The 23,814-nt window shown below is 41.4% G+C and overlaps 1 protein-coding gene and 1 pseudogene across 5 annotated transcripts in view; both read right to left on the bottom strand.

The window, feature by feature from the left end:
• CAMSAP2 (calmodulin regulated spectrin associated protein family member 2) overlaps positions 1–23,814 on the bottom strand; it is a 124,415-nt gene that overhangs the window by 77,361 nt on the left and 23,240 nt on the right. For 4 of the 5 annotated variants that reach the window (XM_075528791.1, XM_075528798.1, XM_075528802.1 and 1 more), the window contains exon 2: positions 23,167–23,426. The exons of the other annotated variant lie outside the window; for it this stretch is intronic. In XM_075528791.1, the coding sequence (XP_075384906.1) occupies positions 23,167–23,426 (260 nt within the window). The remainder of the gene's footprint in view (positions 1–23,166; positions 23,427–23,814) is intronic. 5 annotated transcript variants of the gene reach the window in all.
• Positions 568–623, bottom strand: LOC142438286 (U6 spliceosomal RNA; annotated as a pseudogene).

Genomic DNA, 23,814 nt, shown 5'->3' with positions numbered 1-23,814 from the left:
CAGTTCTCAGGGTTACATGCTGCAGCGGCGGAACTGACAGACCCAACGCTACTGACGCCACGACTTCACGGAACACCCTGGCCACTGCCCAGAGAGCTAGTCCTCAGGAAGACAGGCCGGCAGGAAAATATTCCTACATGGAAGGTGTTTGAATTGATGAAGCAGGCATACTACAATGGAGTTCTTGTCCTTGGCCTCTCGAGTTAGGCAGGAATAACCGGTGGTAGAATTTTCCAGAAACGCATCTACCTACAAAGAAATCGTGTCAAATCTTCACTCTGTTAACTCTGATTGAAGAAATAGATAAAGCAATCAAGACTATCCCATTTAGTGTTTTCAGCTCCCTTAGCTAAGATCTCACTAGAAATGCCTTTTCAAAACGTTGACGAATAATGCCCATATCAGCCACCACCTCTCAGACTGCACGGCACGCTTATCGACACCCTTTAAAACACTAACAGTTTGTAATAGGTCATTAAATGATTGTACTGTTTAAATGGCAAGCTTTTTAAAAAGTTCATTTTCTGGCTTTCCCAGGCCTTTTCTAGAAACATTCTTTTTTTTTTTTGCTAATCTTCTCTGTATCGTTCCAATTTTAGTATATGTGCTGCCGAAGCGAGCACTCTAGAAACATTCTTATAATCATTTCATTTACATAGAAACTAATAGTCTGGCGTAAAACCCTGTTAAAGATGGAACTCACTCACTGCCCTCCAGTGATTCCGACTCATGGTGACCCTCCAGGACAGGGTAGAACTGCCCATGTGGGGTTCTGAGGCTGGAGGAAGCAGGAAACCCCGTCTTTCTCCAGGTGAAAGGTGGAAGGAAAGGCTTATTACAGTCAAATGAAACTAGTGCATACTACTAAGTTTGATAAAAATATAAACACACCCAAATAATTTCTGAGCATGTGTATATGATCATTTAAATTTTTCTTGAAAAGGAACTTTTCAATTTTTATTTCAAAAATAAACCAGTAAAAAACGCTGAGATAACCTTTTAAATGTATCATGATGCCCTATGGTTATTAAATGGACTGATAGAAAAATGACTCTTAAGTTAGTATTATTCAAGAAGACTTTGAGACAGTTCAGAGTTGGCTCAGTCCTTATCCTACACTCTTTCCCACAGTGCCAACTGCATTGTTCTCCCTGTATTCTCCACAGCCGCATGTGGTCTCCCCTTGACTCTGCAACATGCCCTCCCCCGGCCAGCTAGCTCAGTCTCCAGAGCTTCAACTAACTACTGTCAGGAGATTCTCAAGTTGCTCTCCAGCCCACACCTCACCGGCATCTTTTCCTGGATGTCCTGAATAAATTTCAACCCTCCCCACTCCCCTCCTAGTTGCCCCATTTCAATCAAGACCACCCCGATGAATACCGAATGTGCTCAAAGTCTAGATTACACAGTGTCACTATGTCCTTTAAAAATGGAACTCTGAGCATGTCCTTGCTCTACTTTTAAAGTCCTCAGCATTGATCAAGAAGAGAATAGGCAAATAAATTACGGCATTTTCAGACCACAGAATAAATAGGGTGCCTTCAAAATGGAGGCTAATCAAGGAAATATGATTGTGAACCTTTTCAGATACCCTCCCCACCCCTAACTCCAGGGTTTGCCACGGCTCCTCTCGAAAAATCAACTGTCCGAATTCGAGGCAGGCTTTCTCTCTCTGGGGGAAGATCCTTGCCACCAGTCTTCCCCGGGCCGAGCAGTTTCTCAGGACCAACGGATGGGCTCCACTCCCACGTCTTCTTCCTTGGTGTCAGCTGGTCCCTTTTTCTCTGACCTTAAAAAGATGGACTCAAAATGCCACCTAATTATGTCTAATGCATCCTTTCTCGTTAACATGACTGCCTCTAATCACGCCTCATCATCATCACAGACAACACACAGGGTTATGGCTTAATATCGAGAAGGAACAGTCTAGCTGGCACATGATTTCCAGGGCACAATTCAGCCCATAACAACAATGCAAACAGAAAATGAAAGCATGTGAGTACCAGCCTGCACTCTTGTCTATTCTAATTAATTTCGTCTAAAATACACCCTTAGTATTAGCCGATTTATTTCTATCATAAGTATACTTTGCTTCATGAAACCAAACTACTAAAAATTCAGGTGTTACATATTAAAAAGGATGAACTATTTGCTAAATTCTAACAACACAGCTGGAGTCAGAAAGCAGAAGGAGAGAGAGGGGTTGGCAGATAGTTCACACTCCTTTTCCCATGACTCCTTGGAAGCAGACAGACACTTACTATAAATGATAAAGTAGAAAATTAACAAGATAATCACCGAATTGTATCTTCATGTAAACTCCACTGAGTCTAGTAGACTTTCCAGAACACCAAGAACTAGAACCTCAATAAATATGTATTTGACGAATAATTAAGCTCACGCTGTTCATAACAAATGAATCTCCAACCACTCTGCTTTTATCTCTTAATTTGATATTCAAAAACATATCCTGCTGAGACGCTGATTCTGCACCTTCTCAGAGGCAGGCTACAGGGCCACGATGGCACGCGGGGCCAGTACGCCCTGTGCGTGTGGGGCTGATCCTCTGGGAAAAGGACACTGTGTATAAGACCTTGTCTGGGACTTCAACCCGGGGCTCCAAGATGTGAATGCAACATGCCGCATGGAGTAGGGAACCAGTGGAGAGGTCTGAGGGGCTGGCCCCAATCCCAACTACCAGGACAGCTGCCCTTCCTCCCAGAAGAATTTATTTCAGAGGACAACACTGAGGCTGCAGCTTGGGAAGAGGGACGTGTTTGATCAGAGCACACAGGAGCATACGAAGGGGGAGGACAAGAGGAAGGGAGAAAGAAAAGCACATCCTGGCCCACCAACGCTTGAGGATGATATTTGCACTCAGAGCAGCCAATCCACAGAGAAGACCATATGGCCAGCCCCACTGTGAGACACGACTCATAACCCTACAGGGGACAACACAGGAGACACAGTGTGGGAATTGCACCCAATCTGATCCCACCACACCAAGGCAAAACACTGAGGGTGTGCAGCAGAAAAGCAAGGGAAACAAAGCATCGAAGTCCCCAGGGAATACCATAAATAGACTTTGGGGCTAAGGCTTGGCACCCCATCAGACTCTATCAGAAAACACTCCTGAAGGTCAACAAACAGTCCTTGAAATAACTACAAGCTTTTCTTTTCTGTTGTTGTGGTGGTGGTGGTGTGGGGTTTTGTTTTGTTTGTCATTGGCTTGTTGTTGTTTTGTTTTTTGTTGCTTGGCTTTGCTCTGTCTTGTTTTTGTTCATAGTATTATCTCTGCAGGTCTGTCTAAATACAATAGGCTGGATGAACAATCTGGAGGAGAAAACATGGGACCAACAGTTCTGGGGTAACATGGGAGAGGGGGAAGTTGGGGGAAAGGAAGTGGTGTTAACAAACCCAGAGACAAGGGAACAAGTGATCCAAATCTGTGGTAAGGAGGGTGTAGGAGGCCTGGTAGGGCGTGATCAAGGGTAATGTAACCAAGAGGAATTACTGAAACCCAAATGAAAGCTGAGCATGATAGTGGGACAAGAAGAAAGCAAAAGGAAATAGAGGAAAGAGCCAGGAGGCAAAGGTCATGTATAGCGGTCTAAATAAAGGCATGCACATATGTAAATCTTTATATATGAGGATGGGAAATAGATCTATGTGCATATATTTATAAGTTTAGTATTAAGGTAGCAGGTGGAAATCAGGCCTCCACTCAAGTACTCCCTCAATGCAAGAATATTATGTTCTATTAAACTGGCATTTCCTGATGCTCACCTTTCTGATACAATTGCTGAAGACAAAGCGGGTGCATAAGCAAATGTGGTGAAGAAATGTGATGGTGCCCAGCTATCAAAAGATACAGCATCTAGGGTCTTAACGCCTTTAAGGTAAACAAGCGGCCATCTAGCTGAGAAGCAACAAAGCTCACATGGAAGAAGCATACCAACCTATGTGATCATAAGGTGTCGAAGGGATGAGGTATCAGGCATCAAAGAAGAAAAAATCGTATCATCGTGAATGAGGGGGAGTGCGGAGCCCATCTGTAGGCAACTGGACATCCCCTTACAGAAGGGTCACGGGGAGAAGATGAGCCAGTCAGAGTGCAGTGTAACAACGATGAAACATACAACTTTCCTCTAGTTCTTTAATGCTTCCTCTCCCCTCACTATCATAATCTCAATTCTACCTAACAAGTCTGGCTAGACCAGAGGATGTACTCTGGTACAGATAGGAACTGGAAACACAGGGAATCCAGGACGATGATCCCTTCAGGACCAGCAGTGAGAGTGGCAATGCTGGGAAGGTGGAAGGAGGGTGGGGTAGAAAGGGGGAACCAATTACAGGAATCTACATTTAACCCCCTCCCTGGGAGACAGACAACAGAAAAGTGGGTTAAGGGAGATGTGGGACAGTGTAAGAGATGACAAAATAATAATTTATAAATTACCAAGGGTTCATGAGGGAGGGGGCAGTGAGGAGGGAGGGGGGAAATGAGGAGCTGATGTCAGGGACTTACATGGAGAGCAAATGTATTGAGAATGATGAGGGCAACGAATGTACAAATGTGCTTTATACAATTGATGTGTGTATGGATTATGATAAGAATTGTATGAGCCCCCAATAAAACGATTGGGGGAAAAATACTTTGTCTGGGTGGGCCAACCACAGAGGAGTAGACTTTCCCACCCCACTTCTAAACTTAATTTTAATAATGTCGTTTTGTCTCCAATTATAAAAATAAGCTGAAATCTTTAGGGTCCACTGTTTCTAAAAATAACTACTTTTTAGGAGGTAAAAATCAAAGGCTTGAAGAAGTTAATTAGATACTTTTGATGTATTAGTATTATTTTTCTCTCATTTATCAGAGAGAAACAAAACATTAATATTCTACTTTCTACTCATATTTCCCCTCAGATTATTAATGATGATGTTCTATCATGACTATTCCAATTAATTTCAAGTTTCTTTTTTAAGTCACTTTATCGGATAAATAAAAATCCAAAAATGTAAATTCTTTTCATCCTAAGCTTGGCTCAAAGGGAAGAAAATTTCCTTTCAAACACTGCATCCTCCCTTTAGTCCATACCCTGGGAGAGGGGTGAAGTGCCCAGGGCTGGCTGTGAGTCACAGGTCCTTCTCTGCCTTGAGCCTGTGGCTGCAGTGTCAGTGAGCCAGCACTCACTTCCTCACAAAGCAGGGCCAGCCCACCATTCGCTGATGTGCTTTCTTATAGTCAGTAAACAACACACAAAGAGCTCCAACACGGCCAAGTTGTCTCTCCTTTAAAGATTTTCCAAATAAAGAGCCTAAAGGCAGCTCCTGACTAGAAGCTGTCTTCTCCTCCCTCTCCCGGCTCCGTCCCTTCCATAAGTTCAGCTCTCCTCTCCTCTTCCCTTCTTGCATTAGTCTCCCCAAGACTCCTACTATGCATTCTCCACCACTTTACCTTCTCCAGCCCAGGATGCTCTCTTGCCCTCAAGTCATTTTCCTCGGAAACAGACAAGATGGCCACTGGCCCCACTGGAATAAACACCTCCACCCTGGATTGTTGTTGGAAAATAAAGGACATCTTAGGAATACTGGGTTCTAGGCCAACTTACCTTTGAACAAAAAGAACCTCTTTACTTGGTCCAGTGTAGCTTACCAGTACTGCACTAGGGGTTGGAACTAAACAGGAACTAGCAATAACATGTTCTGTTTGTTTGTTTGTGTTATCTTGTTTTGCCTTTCTGTCCACAGTTCTCTCTCAAGAATGTCTTTATAAAAAAATCAAGCCTGAGTCAAAGAAGCATCCGAAGGCCCCCGCGAGCCCTGACCACTACTACGAAGCTGTTCTTAGTCGCAGGCAAGCAGGTCCCAACTCATAGCAACCCCTGTGGGTTTCCGAGTCTCTAACCAGTGACAGTAGAAAGACCCATCTTTCCTAGTAACTGACCTTTCCTGACTGACAACATGCCTAAAGCAAGCAATCCAAAGTCTTGCCATCCTCACTTCTAAAGACATTCTGGTTGTGTACTTCTATTTGTCCCATCACGAGGAGCACCCACCCCAAAATGGATTTTCCCCCTAAAGCTATGTATTACATTTTTTTTACAAAACCAGCTTATCACCTTCAAAGTACTCTCCATTATACTTGATACGTTTGTCAAATCTGCGATTTTATTCTTGGAAACATTTTTCAAACTCATCTGTTTGGATGGCTGACAGCACCTCCCTCATTTTTTCTTCATCTTTTCTATGTCATCAAATCACTGTCTTTTCATGTCCCTCCTTTTAAATTTTTTTGGATCATGTCCCTCTCCATTCGTGGAAACAAAACGAGGTTGCAAGGAGGAAGGTCAGGGGAGTGAGGTGGGTGGGGCAAGAGAGGCATGCTGTATTTGCCAAAAACCAGTGCACTATGGATGGCTACGTGAGCAGGTGCATTGTCATGGTGGCAAAACCAGTGTCCCAACTGTCACAAATCAGGTCTTTTTTGTCACATATTGTTAGGCAATTTTTTCAGAGCCTCTAAATAGAACGCTAGATTAACGTCTGACCTGGTGGAACGAACTCCAAATGCACTACAAGTCGACATTTTTGCCCCTTAGGGAAGTTGATGGACGTCCAGAATGAGGTTTGTCATCAATCAACATTTCACCTTTAAACCACTTGTACACTTGATGTTTTTTCCCCATAGCACTGTCCTTGTAAGCTGTGTGCAACATCACAACAGTTCCTGCAGCATTTTCCCCCCAAGCTATAAACAAAATTTCACAGTTGCACACTGTTTTCTTGAATTGGTCATCACAAAAAACAAGGCTTGAGTGAAAACTGATTTTACTGGGTGAAAACTGATTTTACAAAAAAATTCACTGTGAGCAGCAGGAATCTTCCTAGGCAATCCCACTGGGTGCACTAACTCAGAATGAGTTGCTTGATGCTTGCCGAGCAGGAAAAATGTGTATGATAAAAGCTCTTCTCCACCCAGCACAATTCTGGGGTTTTTGGGATAGCGCCTCATAAAGCCAATGTTCTTCACTTTTCCAATGTTCTTCACTTTTTCAATGTTCTTACTTTTTTTTTTTTATATTCTTACTTTTTTAATATCCCATTTTTGCATACGGGGAAAACACCAAGCAGCCAAATCCAATATTACATTTTCAATACCAAGGACCACTAATTTTTTTCCCCCAAATAGTAGACCTAATATAACTTTCTGATATAAGGAAGAACGCTCCACATGTACTTGATTTGGTTATTACTCCCCATGTAAGGAGCCATGATTTTAGATCAGTTCAGCACTCTGACTTCCCAAAGTCATCACATCAGTCTTTGTCCAAATGCCTTTGCTTTAACATCATGTTATTCTAGGAAAATGCTGACACTGATGAAACAGAAAGCTTCTCAGCTACATTAACAGGTCCATAATGGCACTTAAAGATGTCCTCGCCACATTCTCTACCCTCGTGCTTTCATTCAACGGAAACGCCACCACCAGACTTCTAAACTTCAGCCTCAAAGATCCAACCGTTTACTTGACATGTATGTCATTTCAAACTGAACATGTTCTAAATAAAATTCTCGATTCCCTCCCTATCCCCGTCAGAATTCTCACTCTCTACATCCATTCTCTACAAACTAATCTGAAGGTGCTTTTAAAGTAAACTAGATCAACTCATCCACTGCCCTGCTTAAAATCCTCCAATCACCATCCTTGTACATTCAGAATGAATTTAAATGTCTTATCAGGACCACTGCAAGGGACCCTTATGGTACATGTTAGACTGATAACCACAAGGTCAGCAGAGAGTAACAGACGCTCTGAAGGAGGACGAGGACTTTCTACTCCTGGCAAGAGTTCCAGTCTCGGACCCCGACAGAGACAGTTCTACCCTGTCCTCTAGGGTCACTGTAAGTGGGAACTGACTGGTTGGCAGTGAGATCAGGAGCATGACAGAGCTCTCTGACTGGTTACAACTTTCCTTTCTAGTCTCTTTCACAGGAGGCTCTATGAGGTGCAAACGACGACTTTGGTTGCTAACCAAAGGTTGAAGGTTCGAGTCTATTTGGTGATCTACCTCTGACACACATGGGGTCGCCATAAGTCCTAATCATCTCCATGGAAACTGGCTAAGACTCCTTCACACCGCTCTCCCACTGTCAATCTTGCTCGGGACTAACATCTGAGGCCCCTACAAAATATACGACACTCACGCTTGTCAGGGTCATTAAGCATGCTGCTTCTGCTGCCCGGAATATTCTTTTCACGTCCTGGTTCCTTCTGAATGTTAGGTGTCAGATCAAATGTTAACTCTGCACACAGGCCTTCTCTGATCACGTCCTATGAAACAACATGCTTTACAGTTCCTGCGGCCCTTCTCTTTCATTCAGTTTCCTCACAGCTGTGACCACTGTCTGAAATTAGGACAACTTCTTTAGTTGTGTACAGTTTGTCTTTGTTACCCGAAGGCAGGAGCTTTGTGTGTCTTCTCATCACTGTATCCAATGCCTACCTAGCCAGAGCCTGGCCCACAGTCCCAAAACACACCCACACTGAGCTCACAGCCTTCGAGTCCATTCTGACTCACAGCGGCCCTGCAGGGCAGAGTGGAATGCCACTGTGGGTTTCCAAGGTTGTAAATCTTTACAGTATAAAGCCTCATTATTTCTCCCTGGCCCATTGTAATTCTCAACAAACACTTATTCCATGAGTCAAGTACTTCATATCATACCAACTAGAAGGTAAACAAATGCAGTGGTGAAATTTCGAATTCCTGCAAATGTTCCTTCCAGGAAATTCTCAGTCAGATGTGTGGCTCGTTTATTTTGTGGATTATCTACATATCTGCCTGTGCATTTGTTCCCTCTGTCATCAATGCTCTGCACCTGCAGCTTTACCAGGAGCTGATGATCATTCTCATCGCTGCTCAAATCAAATCTGTTCTCCTGAGTAGGACTTGCCCCAGTTACTGTAACTATAAGAAATTAGTACACAGACTTCCCCCTCAGATCATCTATCACATCATCCACCTTTTTGTTTCTTCAGTTCTTACTATCGAATCCTTTAAAATCAGTTTGCTTGTTTGCTTAAGACAAGCAAAAATGTTTCGCTTCAAGCAATCAACAACCACTGTTCTCCTATCACTGCAAGTATCTGACACACACTTCCTTAAGACAGGGTCCTGGGCAGACGGGAAACACAGCAGCTCACTTTGCAACAACAGCTAGAGCATCGTAGGCCACTTTTCAACCATGGAAAGAAAGAAAGAATCTAAGCACTGGAAATATTTTCTATTTTGGGGGGGGGTGTTGTTAATTAACAGCTCATTTTATCCAGGTGCTTGAACAACGGCAAGCATCTAAATAGAGCAGTTTTTTTGTTTGTTTTTAATGATCATCTATTTTCTTTTTAAAAAACATCACGGAAATTAATGAAAACCAATGTACTAAACAAACGGCCCATGCAGACAGCATAATCCACCAAACTAAAAAAGTGGGACAGTATCCTGGGGAGGCACCAATCTGCTCAGCAACAGATAAGAGATGGGCCGGAAATAGACGACCGCTGTGACCATCCACTGTTCTCAGCACGACGGCATTTCTGCAGTAAGAAAAAAATGTGCGGTTCAATACTACACCTGCTAAAACATAATAACAATAAACTCAATCTCTGCGTCGTCCAATAACCAATTTGTTTAATTTTGTGCTTTTTTGAGCTACCTAAGCTAGAAGGATATTGTTAGTAATATCCCAGACCTGGAGATATGTCACCTTCTACTATACCAAACCATTTAAATTTAGCAACCAAAAATGCATGGGCAGTTATTAGTTTTCTCTTTCGAGGAGGTCAAAAGTCCTAGATAATATATATTTACCCCACCTTCAATAACCATCATAAATGATTGCTGGCCGGTTTGTATAATATCAAACAATTTCCGAACCATTCCCGTTTACTACTTTGAACAAGTTACAAATATGAAAATACAAAAGGAACGTAAGTTTTTCACCTTTACTTTATATACAAAATATGTGGCAACTTCTGTCAATATATGTTAGACTCTAACTCTGAAAACATCAGATAAATGAAACCATATGTGTATATGTACTATATTTGGTGCAGAATAAAATGAAATAAGTAAAATTCAATAGAGAAGAAATCAGGCAGATATCAAAATAATGTTACAGGAAGATATTCTGGCAGAAACATAGCATAGAGATTAGATAAAGTAAATCTTGAGGAGGCAGGTTCCCATAGAAACTCTATTCCCATAGTTCTTTTCATTAGAACTGATCAAAGCCAACACCATCATTGAACCAATCTGTAAAGCAGTCCAACTAAATCAGTATTAAAATAAGGGCTGACGATCCACATGAAGTCAGCTCACTCAGTCACAACCCATGTTTTTTTTAAGTTACAAACCTACTCATGTATAAGGCGAGTTTTTCAGCACAAAAAAATGTGCGGAAAAACTGGGGTTCGGCTTATACGTGGGTCAGTGTACCACCATCTCGCTGTCGTCCCCCCACCCCTTCTCCCGGGTGATTGCCCTTTCTCCGCTGTTCATTCAAAGCCCCGCGGACACTGCCGGGCTTTGAATGTTTGTTTACTCACATCTAACCAGAGCCGTCCTATGACGTGTATCTTTGAATAAGCCTTTTAAAGACCGTGTGTGAAGGATGTGGCATGAATGGATGTCATCTGGTCAAGCCCGACTAACAAAAGGAGGAAATCTCATGAAGCCTGACAGAGAGTTAATAGCAAAGTGGGTTCGAGATGCATGGGAAGACATTCCAGAAGACATGGTGTGACGTGCCTTCCAGAAATGTAGTATTAGTAATGCTATGGATGGCAGAAAATGGCAGAAAATGACAGCAGTGATGGTGAGGACGGCGATCTCAGTGAGGACAGCGTCTATGATGAGCTCACACCAGCTGAAGCTCTGCATTGGGATATGGATGATGATGAGGAATCCAGTTTTGAAGGATTTTACCTCTTTACATTTTAGCTTGGTTGCTGATTGAGCTCAGGGAATAGTACTCACTCTTAAGGTATCATTGTTTTTGTTGAACCTATTTTCCACTTACTGTGCTGGCTTACTAATGTTAAATGACTTGTCCTTTTACTTGTGTTTTTATTTAAAATAAATATTTAAATACATTACCCACTGATGTCTCAATTTTTAGTAATTTTATTTTCATTTGTTTTGATTATTGAAACTCACCAATAGCTTCTGCATTTTCCACCCTAGGCTTATACTGGAGTCAATCTGTTTTTCTGGTTTCCAAAGTAATAATTAGGTACCTCGGCTTATACTCGGGTCGGCTTATATTCAACTATATATGGTACTTATATACTTTTGTTTCTGTAATACGTGTAACTACATAAATAGGCATGGCTCTTGTAGTAAAATTTACTTGTAACTGTGGGTCACAGTCAAGAGAATTGAAACACTAGAGCAGATGATAGCTAGATTCTCTTCAACTCTAGAGTCGTACTTCTACAGCTAAATCTCTCAACTAGGGAAAAGAGGGCTAATAGATCATTTCCCCTTTATTTAATGTTTATGAGGGGGTCTTCAAATAGCTCGTGGAAAATGCACCTAACGAAAAAAAAATCTTTCTGTGAAGAATTGCAGCAGGAGATGAAATTTGGCTTGACCAGTAAGACCCTGAAGCCCAAGCACAACCAGAGCACTGTCTCTCAAGAGGCAGAAGGGGGTGCAGTCAGAGCAAAGGTCATGGCAACAGTTTTTGGCAATGATGCTCAAGGCACCTGCTTGCTGACTTCCGAGAGAACCAAAAGAACAATACCATCTGCATATTGTGAGCGTTTTAAGAAAGCTGGCCATGGCTTTCCAATAAAAACACCTCGGAGCATCACCAGAGAATCATTCTCCACCTTGACAGTGCTTCTGCTCATTCCCCTCATCTAACGGGCAATTCTAGAGTTTCAATAGCAAATCACTACGCATCTCCCCCCACCACCCGACCCCCCAGTCCTGATTGGACCGCTTCTGACTTTTTTGTTTCCTAATCCTAAAAAGTCTTTAAAACGCATCCATTTTTCTTTAGTTCATAGTGTTAAAAAAAAAAAAAAGACTGGACCCACATGGTTAAATTCCCTGGCACCTGGGTCATTTAGGGGTGGACTAACTAGCTGGATCATCACTTACAAAAGTGCCATGATCTTTATGGAGCTAATGTTGAGAACTAGAACAATGCTGTTTATTTTAGTTAGTGTGAAATAAACTTGCACGTCACTGAAGAATGCAAGTCCATGTCAGTGGGACCTTTCTTCCCTTCAGAGCCGCTCCAAACAGTGGAAAGCTGTCAGGCAGGTCACCTGAAGAGCTCTTGTTTACTCTTTTGAAAAATAAGTTTAACTTTATTATTTTTGTTGTCATTTATATTTTAATGCTTTCCTGTTGTGGAATACTTACAAACAAGCAAATGCAGATGGCGTAAGATATGAAAATAATAACTCATAATGTATCAAGGGTTCCTGAGGGCGGGAGAGTGAAAAATGAGGCGCTGATCGCCCCTTACAGACTGAGTTACTAATAAACGCATTCTGTGTAAGCTGCACAATGCACAGCCCACCTCATCAAATTAAACCATAACCGCGTGCGTGCCTTTAGACCCCTATTTGTCCATGTGGCTCATTCTTCATCTCTTTATTCTTGCCCTTTCCCACTCCCCCTCTCCATTGTCTATACCCCTAGTCTTTAAATCTTATGATTTAGTGTGAAAAACATTTTTAAATTTTCCTTTTAATGGTGGTGTCATAAAATATTTATCTCTATGAGACTGCCTAATTTTGCTAAGCATGATGTTTTCCAATTTTGTCCATGTCTCATCAGGGCTTTCCAAGGATGCCTAAGATTCACTGCATAAATGTACTAGGGTCTGTTGATCCATTCCTCTACTGCCAGGGTTTTTGGCTATTACAGAAATCACTGCAGTAAATATGCAAGTGCCCATGCCTGTGTTCTGTTCCTTATTTAAGGTGTATACCAAGTTGAGCAACTGCAGGATCGTAAAAATATTTGTGTTTGCATTTGTTTAAGGGAGCAGCATAGTGATTACTGTAATTTTACTATTTCTCCAACAATGTATGAGCATTCCGGTCTCTCCACATCCTCTCTAGCATTTATTTTCTGTTGTATTTTGTTTATAATTTTGCTAAGTGTGCCGGAGTGAGCAGTATCGCATTGCTGTTTTAATCTGTATTTTCCTTACTGCATTGTTTCCTATGGTTGCTGACTTTCCGGACGCCATCTTGAATAAATTGTCTGTACATGTCTTGTGCCTGTTTTTGATTGGATTTTTAAGTGTATTTCTTTATTGGGTGTTGTAGTTTTCTCCTGATTTTTGAAATCATTGCTAACTATTTTCTCCCCAGTCTTTGTGCACATCCAAACGTCATGTTTTTAGAGGGGCTCAGCCCTCTCTTTGTCTTCCATAGGAGGTTATTTTTCATTATGTTCGGAAGGATATTTACGCCTTGTACTAGGGCCCTTAAGTTCGTCCACATTTTTGTTGATGGTCTTTTATGTTTCTAGAACTCATATTTAGGTCTTTATTCCACCTTGAGTTCGTTTTTGTACATGGTGTAAAGAACGGGTCCAGCTGCATTCTTTTTTTTTTTTTTACTCAGTATCTTTTCTGTATTTTAAATGTCACATTTACAATACTTTCTTCTCTAATTAATGCTTTCATGATTACAGTATTGGCAGTTACTTGAAATCAATTTACTTTTGAAATCAACAATAAGGAAACTTGTTTTCTGAGAAGATTCCTTTAGGAATCTCTGCTCAGTTTCAGATTGAATATGCGTGGTGAGAGGACACAATTCCGACACACTCCTTTCCTGATTCTTTTTTTTTTAATAAATTATTTTATTGAGGCTCATACAACTCTTATCACAATCCACACATACATCAATTGAGTAAAGCACCCTTATACATTCGTTGCCCTCATCATTCTCAAAATTCGCCTTCCACTTGGGTTCCTGGAATCAGCTCATTTTCCTTTTTACCCTCCCCCTCCGTCCCTCCCTCATGAACCCTTAATAGTTTATAAATTATTATTTTATCTTATCTTACACTGCCCGGTGTCCTGCTGCATTCTTTTGCAGGTGGAGAGCCAATTACACTCTTCCCCACTTACTGTGTTTTAGTCCTTAAAGCTTATGCTTTTAATTTTTTAATCTTTCAATTCCAATTTTCCACATATCTTGAAGACCCCTGTAACTTCAGTTGTCTTAATGGCAAGCAACAGCATTCAGCTGCTGTTAGTTAACTCTGCTAACTGAAATAACATGAGGGCTTAAAGTGGCGACGCTGAGGTAGTTCACAGAATCTGCGGCAGAGCTGAGCCACCAGGCTGAGGAGGACAGAAATCAGGCAGCCCCAGCTCACAGACTTCTACCCAGAGCACTGCCTCGATCAGTAACTCCCATCATCTGCTCAGATTCCCCACTCAGGTTTTCAGATTTCCAGGAAAGAATCTAGCTGGCCCTAACTAAACTAGCTAGCTTGGAATCTAGCTTACATCTGCTACATTAAACCTTCGATCAATCGGTAAACACCCGGAGCAGGATAAACAACATATGCAGTCCTGTCATGTTCTATTCACACAACTGCCTCTTGATCCATGCACAAGTTCAGTACAAGCACAATGAAGTGTTCTGGAAATCCCATTCTTTGCATAGTCAATGAAATACAAGTAAACATCTTTCTGTTACTCTCTGCTCTGAGCCAAGATCCAGCTGACATCAACAACGATACCACTTGTTCCATGTCCTCTTCTGAATCCAGCCTGAACCCCTAGCAATTCCCTGTCAATGCACTGCTGCAATTGCAAGAAGTATTCCTATTCTTTGGATAGCCCCTGCTCCCTTCTCAGCATATGACTGCCGCCCCTACTTTACACGGGTATGCGCTGCTGCTTGAAGGCACGATGACAGTGGAAACGAGCCCTCAAAAGTTCTTGGGGAAATTATATTGCTTTAACCCCATTTCCCCATGAATTTTACACAAGATCATCATCTATTCATTTCCTACACTTCTTTTCAAAATAAGGAAGCAAGTACCAATTAAATAAATACATCCAGAAAATATTCTTACTGGTCAAAAATACAACTACCCTATTTACCTTCTCTGGTTATAATAAAAAAAACCTATGTGGTAGGGCTTTATTAACTATTAATAAGCACCTTAGAAATAGAAGTTCTGTTTTGTTTTTGTGGAAGGTCATGTGGTATAAACTGCTTATGAGGGTTTTGGAGTCAATACTTCAAATCCTAGCATCATCCATCATTCCTTCAATTTGACCTTGGACAAGTTACTGCATACACTCGTTCATAAGCCAAGTTTGTCAGCACATTTTTAATGCCATTTTTGTGGTAAAATTAGGTGCCTCAGCTGATCATCAGGTCAGCTTATATTCGAGTATATACAGTAACTCATCTTTTGAATGTCAGTTTCCTCAAATATAAAATAGAAATTAAAAAAGCAAGCAAGCAAATAACCCAAACCTGTTGCCTACAAGTGAATTCCAACCCACAATGACCTGTAGCTCAGAGAGGAACTGCCCCATAGGCTAGGGTTTCCAAGGCTATAATGGAAGCTGCCTGCCTTTGGATTCTCCCATGGAGCAGCTAGTGGGTTCCAACCATGACTTCAGTTAGCAGCAGCATTCTTAACCACGGTGTTACTAAGGCTCCTCAAAATGGAAATAGGCCACTTACTTATACCATGCAACACATTACTCTCCTCGTGCCTCATTGCATTCCAGTTTCAAAGCCCCAGTTCTATCCTGCAAGGCGGCCCCTGACGGTCCCTCTACGCCTCTTCAGGGTAGAAGTCAGAGACCTACTGTACCTCCCGGCCTAGCCCAGCATGCACAGGAGCAACAGAAAAAGGGTCTGTCCATGAACGAATGCCCACCACCTTCATGGTAAATATGCAACCTAGTAAAGAGATTTAGAAACTTCAGCTCAAGATTGCAATCTGTAAATAAGTCCCCTCACTTGCTTTGTTTTCTCTCCCCCTTCCTGTTTCTTTTACCATTAGTAGGATTCAGGGGAGATGGGAATGAGGAAGCAACTATCCAGTCAGAAGCATTCCAAGAAGAGTGAAACCAAGGAGCTGGGGGATAACATCTTTTTGCCTAACCTGTTCTAGATCCTTTAGGCCTTTATCTACCAAGCCTACCTCAAAAATACCTCTCCCATACAACCTCTCTTCTGCATCGCCACGGACTCTACTTCAGCTCAGTCAGGTCTTTAGGTCTTTCAACAGCCTCCCTCCCCAAAGGTATCACTTCTACAACACCACACTGTGACTGTCCAAAGATAAAGCTGACCATACCTCTCTCTAGTTTAAAGCTCTTCCACTTCCACTACAAAGATGGAATGGCATAGAAGATGATTCATGCCCAATCCTCACCTAGCTTTCTACCTCATTTTTAACAAATCCCAAGCTTGCACTGAGACGGGGCTTTCTACTTCCGCAAAGTTAGTCTCAGAGACTCACAGGGTCACTATGAGTCAGCAGCAACTCAATGACAATGAATTTGGGTTTTTTGTTTGTTCAGTATTTTCTGGGTGCAAAAGCTTCAATTGGTCCAGTCAATTCTGACTAAGCCAAACACATACCTTGGTGGCAGAACGATCCTGTAGGTTTCTAAGACTGTCACCTTTATGGAAACAGGACGGTCACATCTTAGTCCCATGAAGTGGCTGGTGTGTACAAACATCTGACCTTCTGGTTAGCAGCTGAGTGTTGAACTATTGCACCATTCGGGCTCCGTGGGACACCCCAACCCTAAGTCTTCCCTGAGTACATTCCCTTGTAACACGCCCTTCAGTTGTCTACCTCATAAACTCCTTTCCATCCTTCAAAACTCAGCTAAAGAGTAGGGCTAAGTGTGATTCCTTTGTACTCCTAAAAGCATATGGTTATCACTTGTTTTGTTTCTTGTACAACCTCCACTAGAAAGTAGGACACTGGACAAGAACTCTTGAATCACAACACATAGTGCATAGTACACAATAGATAAAGAGACTAATAAATGACTCAGCCAACCTCACTAATTATAAGTACAAAAGAACATTGAGAGTTCATCTAGTACAATACCCAGCCATTCATCAGGCTCCATCGACGAAAAGGTAAAGTCGGGAGTTTGAAACAAACTTCTACACGTGAACACTGACTCTGACAAGATAAACAGGGTTGTAAAGAATTTTAAAATATGTGAATCTGTAATTGATACCTAGAAATGTTACTAGAAGTAATGGACTCCAACTTGGGTATGTGTTCATGGGAAAGAAGTAACTGAGTTCCAGCACCATGCATGAAGAAGAAAGCTGTTCAACAACAGCTGTGCAATGTTTACAACAGTTTTCACACCACGGTAGAAATGATTATACATGATGATCAGAAGCCATCTCCTCGCCTACAACTGCAATGTTGCATTTATATCATCCTTTTAAGTAAGATTTTTCAAGCTTTTAGAGCAGAAGAAAATATTTTTAAGGCTGTACATGAATGAATCTCACTTTTCTCTCCGCTGATCTCTTGGGAAAGGTGGAGCCGGTCACACCCTGGTGAAGCTCTCCTTCGACCTGAGTAAGTAAGAATGGTGCATCCCATCCCAATCCCCCTACAAATGACCAGTCGATCCTTTCGCATCATCACAGCACAGCGGTTCTCAACCTGTGGGTCGCGGCAACCCCTTGAGGGGTCCAATGACCCTTTCACAGGGTCGCCCGATTCCTAACAGTAGCAAAATTACAGTTATAAAGTAGCAAGAAAAATAACTTTATGGTTGGGGATCACCATACCATGAGGAACTGTATTAAAGGGCCATGGCATGAAGAAGCTTGAGAACCACTGTCACAGCAGATGATGCCAAAATTACGTAACTGCCAACCCCTGCCAAGCTTTGTGAGTTTGCGGGAACACAATTCAATACTTGACCCAAGTGGGACATACTTTTTTGGCGGAGGGGTGTTCCTCTGTGATTTTAATTTTAACCTAACATGACTCTTCTGTGATCGCCACATGGTCATACATATCTAATGTTAACTGAAATATACATGCACGTCAGCTTTCAGAATGGTGTGCATTTTAAGTGGATATATTTACAGTTGTCCTGTATGTAAACATGCGTAATGTTCATTAGGGAGATCACAATTACAATCCAATAGATAATATCTAGCAGTCTAATGGATAATACTTCTATGCTGAAATTAAACTGCAATGCAGTATCTTAAATACTAATTGGCTTTCAAATAGTATCTGAAAATACTTTTCTCAGTGATCCAAATATACAGAAAACATTTTAAAGGATATACTTTCAAAATCTCCCTTTATATGCACTATAACTTAAAGCACATGTTCTTCAAGGCTTCTCGTTGAAAAATGAAAATAAAGCAAGCATATTCCTCTCAAATCCCCACAATCTCCATCCCAAAATCAATAATCAAACCAAACCCGCTGTCATTGTGCAGGACAGACTAGAAGTGCCTCCAAGAGCTTCCAAAGCTGCACATCTGTGTCGAAGTACACTGCCACATCATCCTCCCACAGAGCAGCTGGTGCGCTCCCACTGCGGACCTGTTGCTTGCAAGGCAAACACTGTGACCACGTTCCATCAAGGTTCCAAAGCAATAAGAAGGTCTGCTTAGCCAACTGTGGGTTAGTCACACATCCTTTCCTTTTAAAAGATTGATTCTTAAGACAAACCCCAGAAGAAATAAAAAATTAAGCTTCTGATGGGACACCGATGGGACACTAGAATTCAATCGTTTGGGAAAACTTTCAATATTTATTCTCACATCCTATGTCTGCTTAAAGGTTATGTGCAGGATACTCATTCTCTTACCAGCTTAACTCTCACAAATATATAGAAGCTTAAAAAGTTCTTGGGAAAACGGAAGTAAAAAATCATGGACTTTTTGCACATACTTTTGAAGCCCTCTTGTATCTAGTGCACACACACAAGGCATCCTACTTTAGAGTGGGCATTTCTATTTGAATTTAAATTTTTTAATTTAAAAACAATAGCATGATAATATATAAATATTAACAGTACAGAAATGTGTTAAATAAAAATCAGTCTCCCTCTCTCTCTTCAACATCATTTTAATACATTTTCCAAAAGGAAATATTCACAGTTGGTGTGTATTTTTCAAACAATTGCCTAGCATAGATTTCATTGGGAAATTTTACACTAAATGAATTTGTACTAAACCTTTTTTTTCAATAAGATGATACTTTTGCTATCACTATACACTTGTCCCCCCAAAAAAGGGCTGTGAGGCAGCATACAGAAGTAAAACATCCCAAATTTCTAAAACAATTTAAAGGAGGGAAAGAGGGAAGTGTCAAAATATTCCGTGCAAACAGACATACTATTTTTAGTTATACTTCCCAAAAGGCAAGGCAGAGGAGGAAACTGATTATCTGCATAGCTCTCATTACTCTAAAAAATCATTCTTAAAGAACAAAGTTTTATTAATTTGAGAAATGTTCTCACATAGTAGTTCCATAACATAACAGTATCATCCATCATAACTTCACAACAATGAGGAAACTTGAATTCACACTGCGGCAAAAATTCAATGTACACAATTAAAACAGAGGTCAGTAAATATGATACAACGAAAGGTTAAGATAATGTCAAGTGTGATGGGTGTTTTCAAGTTCCAATAACCCATGGTAGAAATCAGAACCAGAGGAACAGGGTGCCTCCACACCAACCACACCACACCACACCAACCACATACCACACCACTACACACCGCATACCACACCACATACCAAACCCACCATACCACACCATATGCCACACCAACCACACACACACCAACACCACACCACACCACACAACACACACCACATACCACACCAACCACACAACACACAACACATACCACACCCACCACACCAGCTACATACTATACCGTACCACACCATACCAACCACATACCACACCATACCCACCACACCAACCACACCATACCACACACTACCAACCACATACCACACCACACACATATCATACCACACCAACCACACCACACCACAAATATCATTTCCTGCTATCAGGTTTAAATGAATACATTCAAAGCAATCAACAGATCAATATAATGTGAATGAAACTTGAGAGTGATAGACGGTGCAGTCTACCCAACCTTTCATTTTTCAATATTTCTAAAAGTATCTTTATATAAACTGTACTAGGAAAAAATGCAGAAAACATGCAGTGCTTGGTCATTCTTAATAAAGATGATCTAAAAAGATCCCTACTTTTAAGGTTATCTAATACATGCATATCTCTATCTGAAGGAGGACTAAGCAAACACTGACTCACAAAGCCACCCCTGCCCTTGGTAATGACCCACGTGGCCTTGACACAATGGGAATGGAAGGACCATCCAAGTGGAAGAGCGCCTGATTAAGGCATCTAAGAACTCTACTTGCTTCTGCCCCCACCACCAAATCTGCCACCCAGTCAATGCTGACTCACAGCACGGCCTCCTGTGGGTTTCCAAGACTGTAACTGTTACAGGAGTAGAAAGCCCAGTCTTTCTCTGGCAGAGCTGCTGGTGGTTTCAAACTGGTCACAACACAGATCTCAGACCAACGTGTAACCCCTACAACACCAAAGAGGCTTCAAAAAGTTTGTAGAAAACTTTCATTATCTTTTAATTCCATTTTTCCAGGAACTTTTAAAATTCTCTTTGTATGGGTTATACATAAACCAAATACACAAAAATCAGGAGGTAAACATATATAAATTTAAATCTATAGGTAAAAGTTGAAAATCTCATATGATAAAAGATAAACATTTCTAGTTAACTTTAAGAACTCTTATCAATCTATAAGTAAACTATATTAATTATTCTTTAATCATGACTTCTATTCCTTGAAAGTATTATTTTAGATTGATTATCTGATATATTATACATTCATTCACCTAATAAAAACAAAAAAAAAGCCCATAGCAACCCCATAGCATAGAACAGAACTGCCCCAGGCATGATTTCAAACTGCTGACTCTCAGGATTGTAGCCCAACACATAACCAGCATGCCTGCCTTCACTTAATACAAAAGGTTTATTTGTCTTTAAAGGAAAAAAAAATAGGCAGGAAGCAAAGAAGTCCATTTCCTCATTTAGTACTAGGTTTAGTAAACTAATTTTTATTCATATCTTCTTAAATATCGTAATATGAGAAGGCTACAAAGAGTTCGTAGAAAACTGGAATTAAAAGACAATAGGATCTATCCAGAAACTTTTTGAATGAAGCCCTCTCATATATCCTGTGACATACACCTCTCCTTCCCTCCACGGCCAGACAGCTCACTCAGTGCCAACAAGTTTGGCACTTGAGACCATATTCTGACTTGTCCACCTACGGATCAGAGTAGAGCTGCCTTCTGGTCTCTGAGGCGATCAATCGCCTTTCTCCCTGAGTGGCGGAGGAATCAAACTGATGACTTTGTTGGTAGCAGCCCAATTTGTAATTCACTACGTCCCCAGGGCTCCTGCCAGGCTTTCTCATACAAGCAGCATCATTTAATCAAGCTTAAAATACCACTGTTCTTTCTACTCACATTTCTCTTGATGCCGAGCATTTGGGGAAACGAGCAAAAGCAGAACAACGACATGAAACATGTCGATTCGTCTCCAGAGACCATGTCTACAACAGTTCCTACAGGTTTGGCCCCGGTAAGCTTAGCGGAACCACACAAACAAATTAACTGTTATAATATCTCATACAGGTGTGATCACGAGGTGCCGAAGGGATCAGTTATCAGGCATCAAAGACCAAAAAAAATCTCATCATTGTGTGCTCACCTCCATGATACGGTCACTGAAGACAAATGGGTGCATAGCAAATGTGGCAAAGAAAGCTGATGGTGACCGGCTATCAAAAGATACAGAATCTGGGGTCTTAAAGGCTTGAAAGTATACAAGCAGCCATCTAGCTCAAAGCAACAAAGCCCACATGGAAGAAGCACACCAGCCTGTGCAATCATGAGGTGTTGAAGGGATCAGGTATCAGGCATCATTAGAACAAAAAATCTTATCATAGTGAATTAGGTGGGGAGTGCGGAGTGGAGAACCAAAGCCCATTTGTAGGCCACTGGATATAGAGGGGTCTTGGGGAGGAGAAAAGCCAGTCAGGGTGTGATGTAGCAACAATGAAACATTCAACTTTCCTCTAGTTCCTAAATGCTTCATCTCCCCCACTATCATGATCCCAATTCCACCTTGCAAGTCTGGCTAGACCAGAGGATGTACACTGGTACAGACAGAACTGAAACACAGGGAATCCAGGGCGGATGATCCCTTCAGGACCAGTGGTGTTGAGTGGTGATACTGGGAGGTTAGAAGAAAGGTGGGTTGGAAAGGGAGAACCGATTACAAGGATCTACATGTGACCTCCTCTCTGGGGGACAGACAACAGAAAAGTGGGTGAAGGGAGACGTCAGACAAGGCAAGATATGACAAAATAATAATTTGTAAATTATCAAGGGTTCATGAGGGAGGGGAAAGTGGGGAGGGAGGGGAAAAGATGAGGAGCTGATGCCAGGGGCTTAGGTGGAAAGCAAATGTTTTGAGAATGAGGGCAATGAATGTACAAATGTGCTTTACACAATTGATGTATGTATGGATTATGATAAGAGTTGTATGAGCCCCTAATAAAACAATAAAAAAGGATTAATAAAAGATACTCAATGCCAAAAAAACCTGATACAGAAATTTACCATAAGACCAGTCATACATGTAATCAACCAATCTCCCAAATCTCATCATTTTCCTAATTAATAAAGTCAAGTATGCAGCATCCATCTTGTATCTAGTCTGTAAACTGGGGGGTGGAGGTGGAGGAAATGAGTTTCAAATGGAATAAAAGTCACTTAAAAGTAGGTGGAAATTATGAAATCATTTCTCACACCTATTAAATGACAACACACATTCCAACGTTGTCTTATGAAAATTGTTCTTGACTAGGAAGATTTTTAAAAGACAATTATAAGAAAAAGATGGCTCTTAAAACTCTAGGCAAAGATGACAAGTTAACTGCAAAGTACCTCGCTCTTTGACAGAGCGACTCACACTCCGAACAATCGGGGGCAGAGAGGGAGACTCACCATCTGTATGGGTTTCTTGTGGAGATCTCGTTCCGTTACCAATTTTTCCTGGTCGGTGACATAAAGACCTTTCTGTGCTAACGCCTGGATGACAGCATCGTGGCCCAAGAGAGGTTTTGCGGCATCACTCTTGAGAATAAGACTCCCGGCTCGACAGTACAGCTCCGCCGACAGAAGCAGATTAACAACGGGCGGTTTGATGTGCTCCTGGTCATACTGATCTGTGTAAAATGGTTCACGAAGATCCTCTGGCACATTTTCTATAAAGATTAAAGGGGGGAAATGTTCTCTTACAAGATTTTTATAAAAGAGATATAATCAATAAATGATTATTTATGTAGAATTTAAAATTCCCTCTAAAATCAACAATAATCCTGTAACTGAAAAGATGATTTATATGAATGACACTGAATAATGGCAGACAGCAAATGTAAAATAATAAATTTTCCTTGTAGTGGACACCCGTTCAGTGGAGACTGAGAAGAGAGGCTGACACATGGGCCGAGGGGAGGAGGAACCCAAGTCCCCCACCTGGTCTCTTCGGTGCTAGCCACTCCCTTGTCAATGCCAACCCCACTGCCCATGTCAGCTTTCAACCCCCTGTGCATCTGATGGCAGCGAGATTACTAAAACAGATAAACAGACAAA

The sequence above is a fragment of the Tenrec ecaudatus genome, chromosome 1 (genome assembly GCF_050624435.1).
Source record: "Tenrec ecaudatus isolate mTenEca1 chromosome 1, mTenEca1.hap1, whole genome shotgun sequence".
Lineage (NCBI taxonomy): Eukaryota > Metazoa > Chordata > Mammalia > Afrosoricida > Tenrecidae > Tenrec > Tenrec ecaudatus.
Note: the sequence above shows the minus strand (reverse complement) of the source record. Positions and strands in the feature narration are given on the sequence as shown.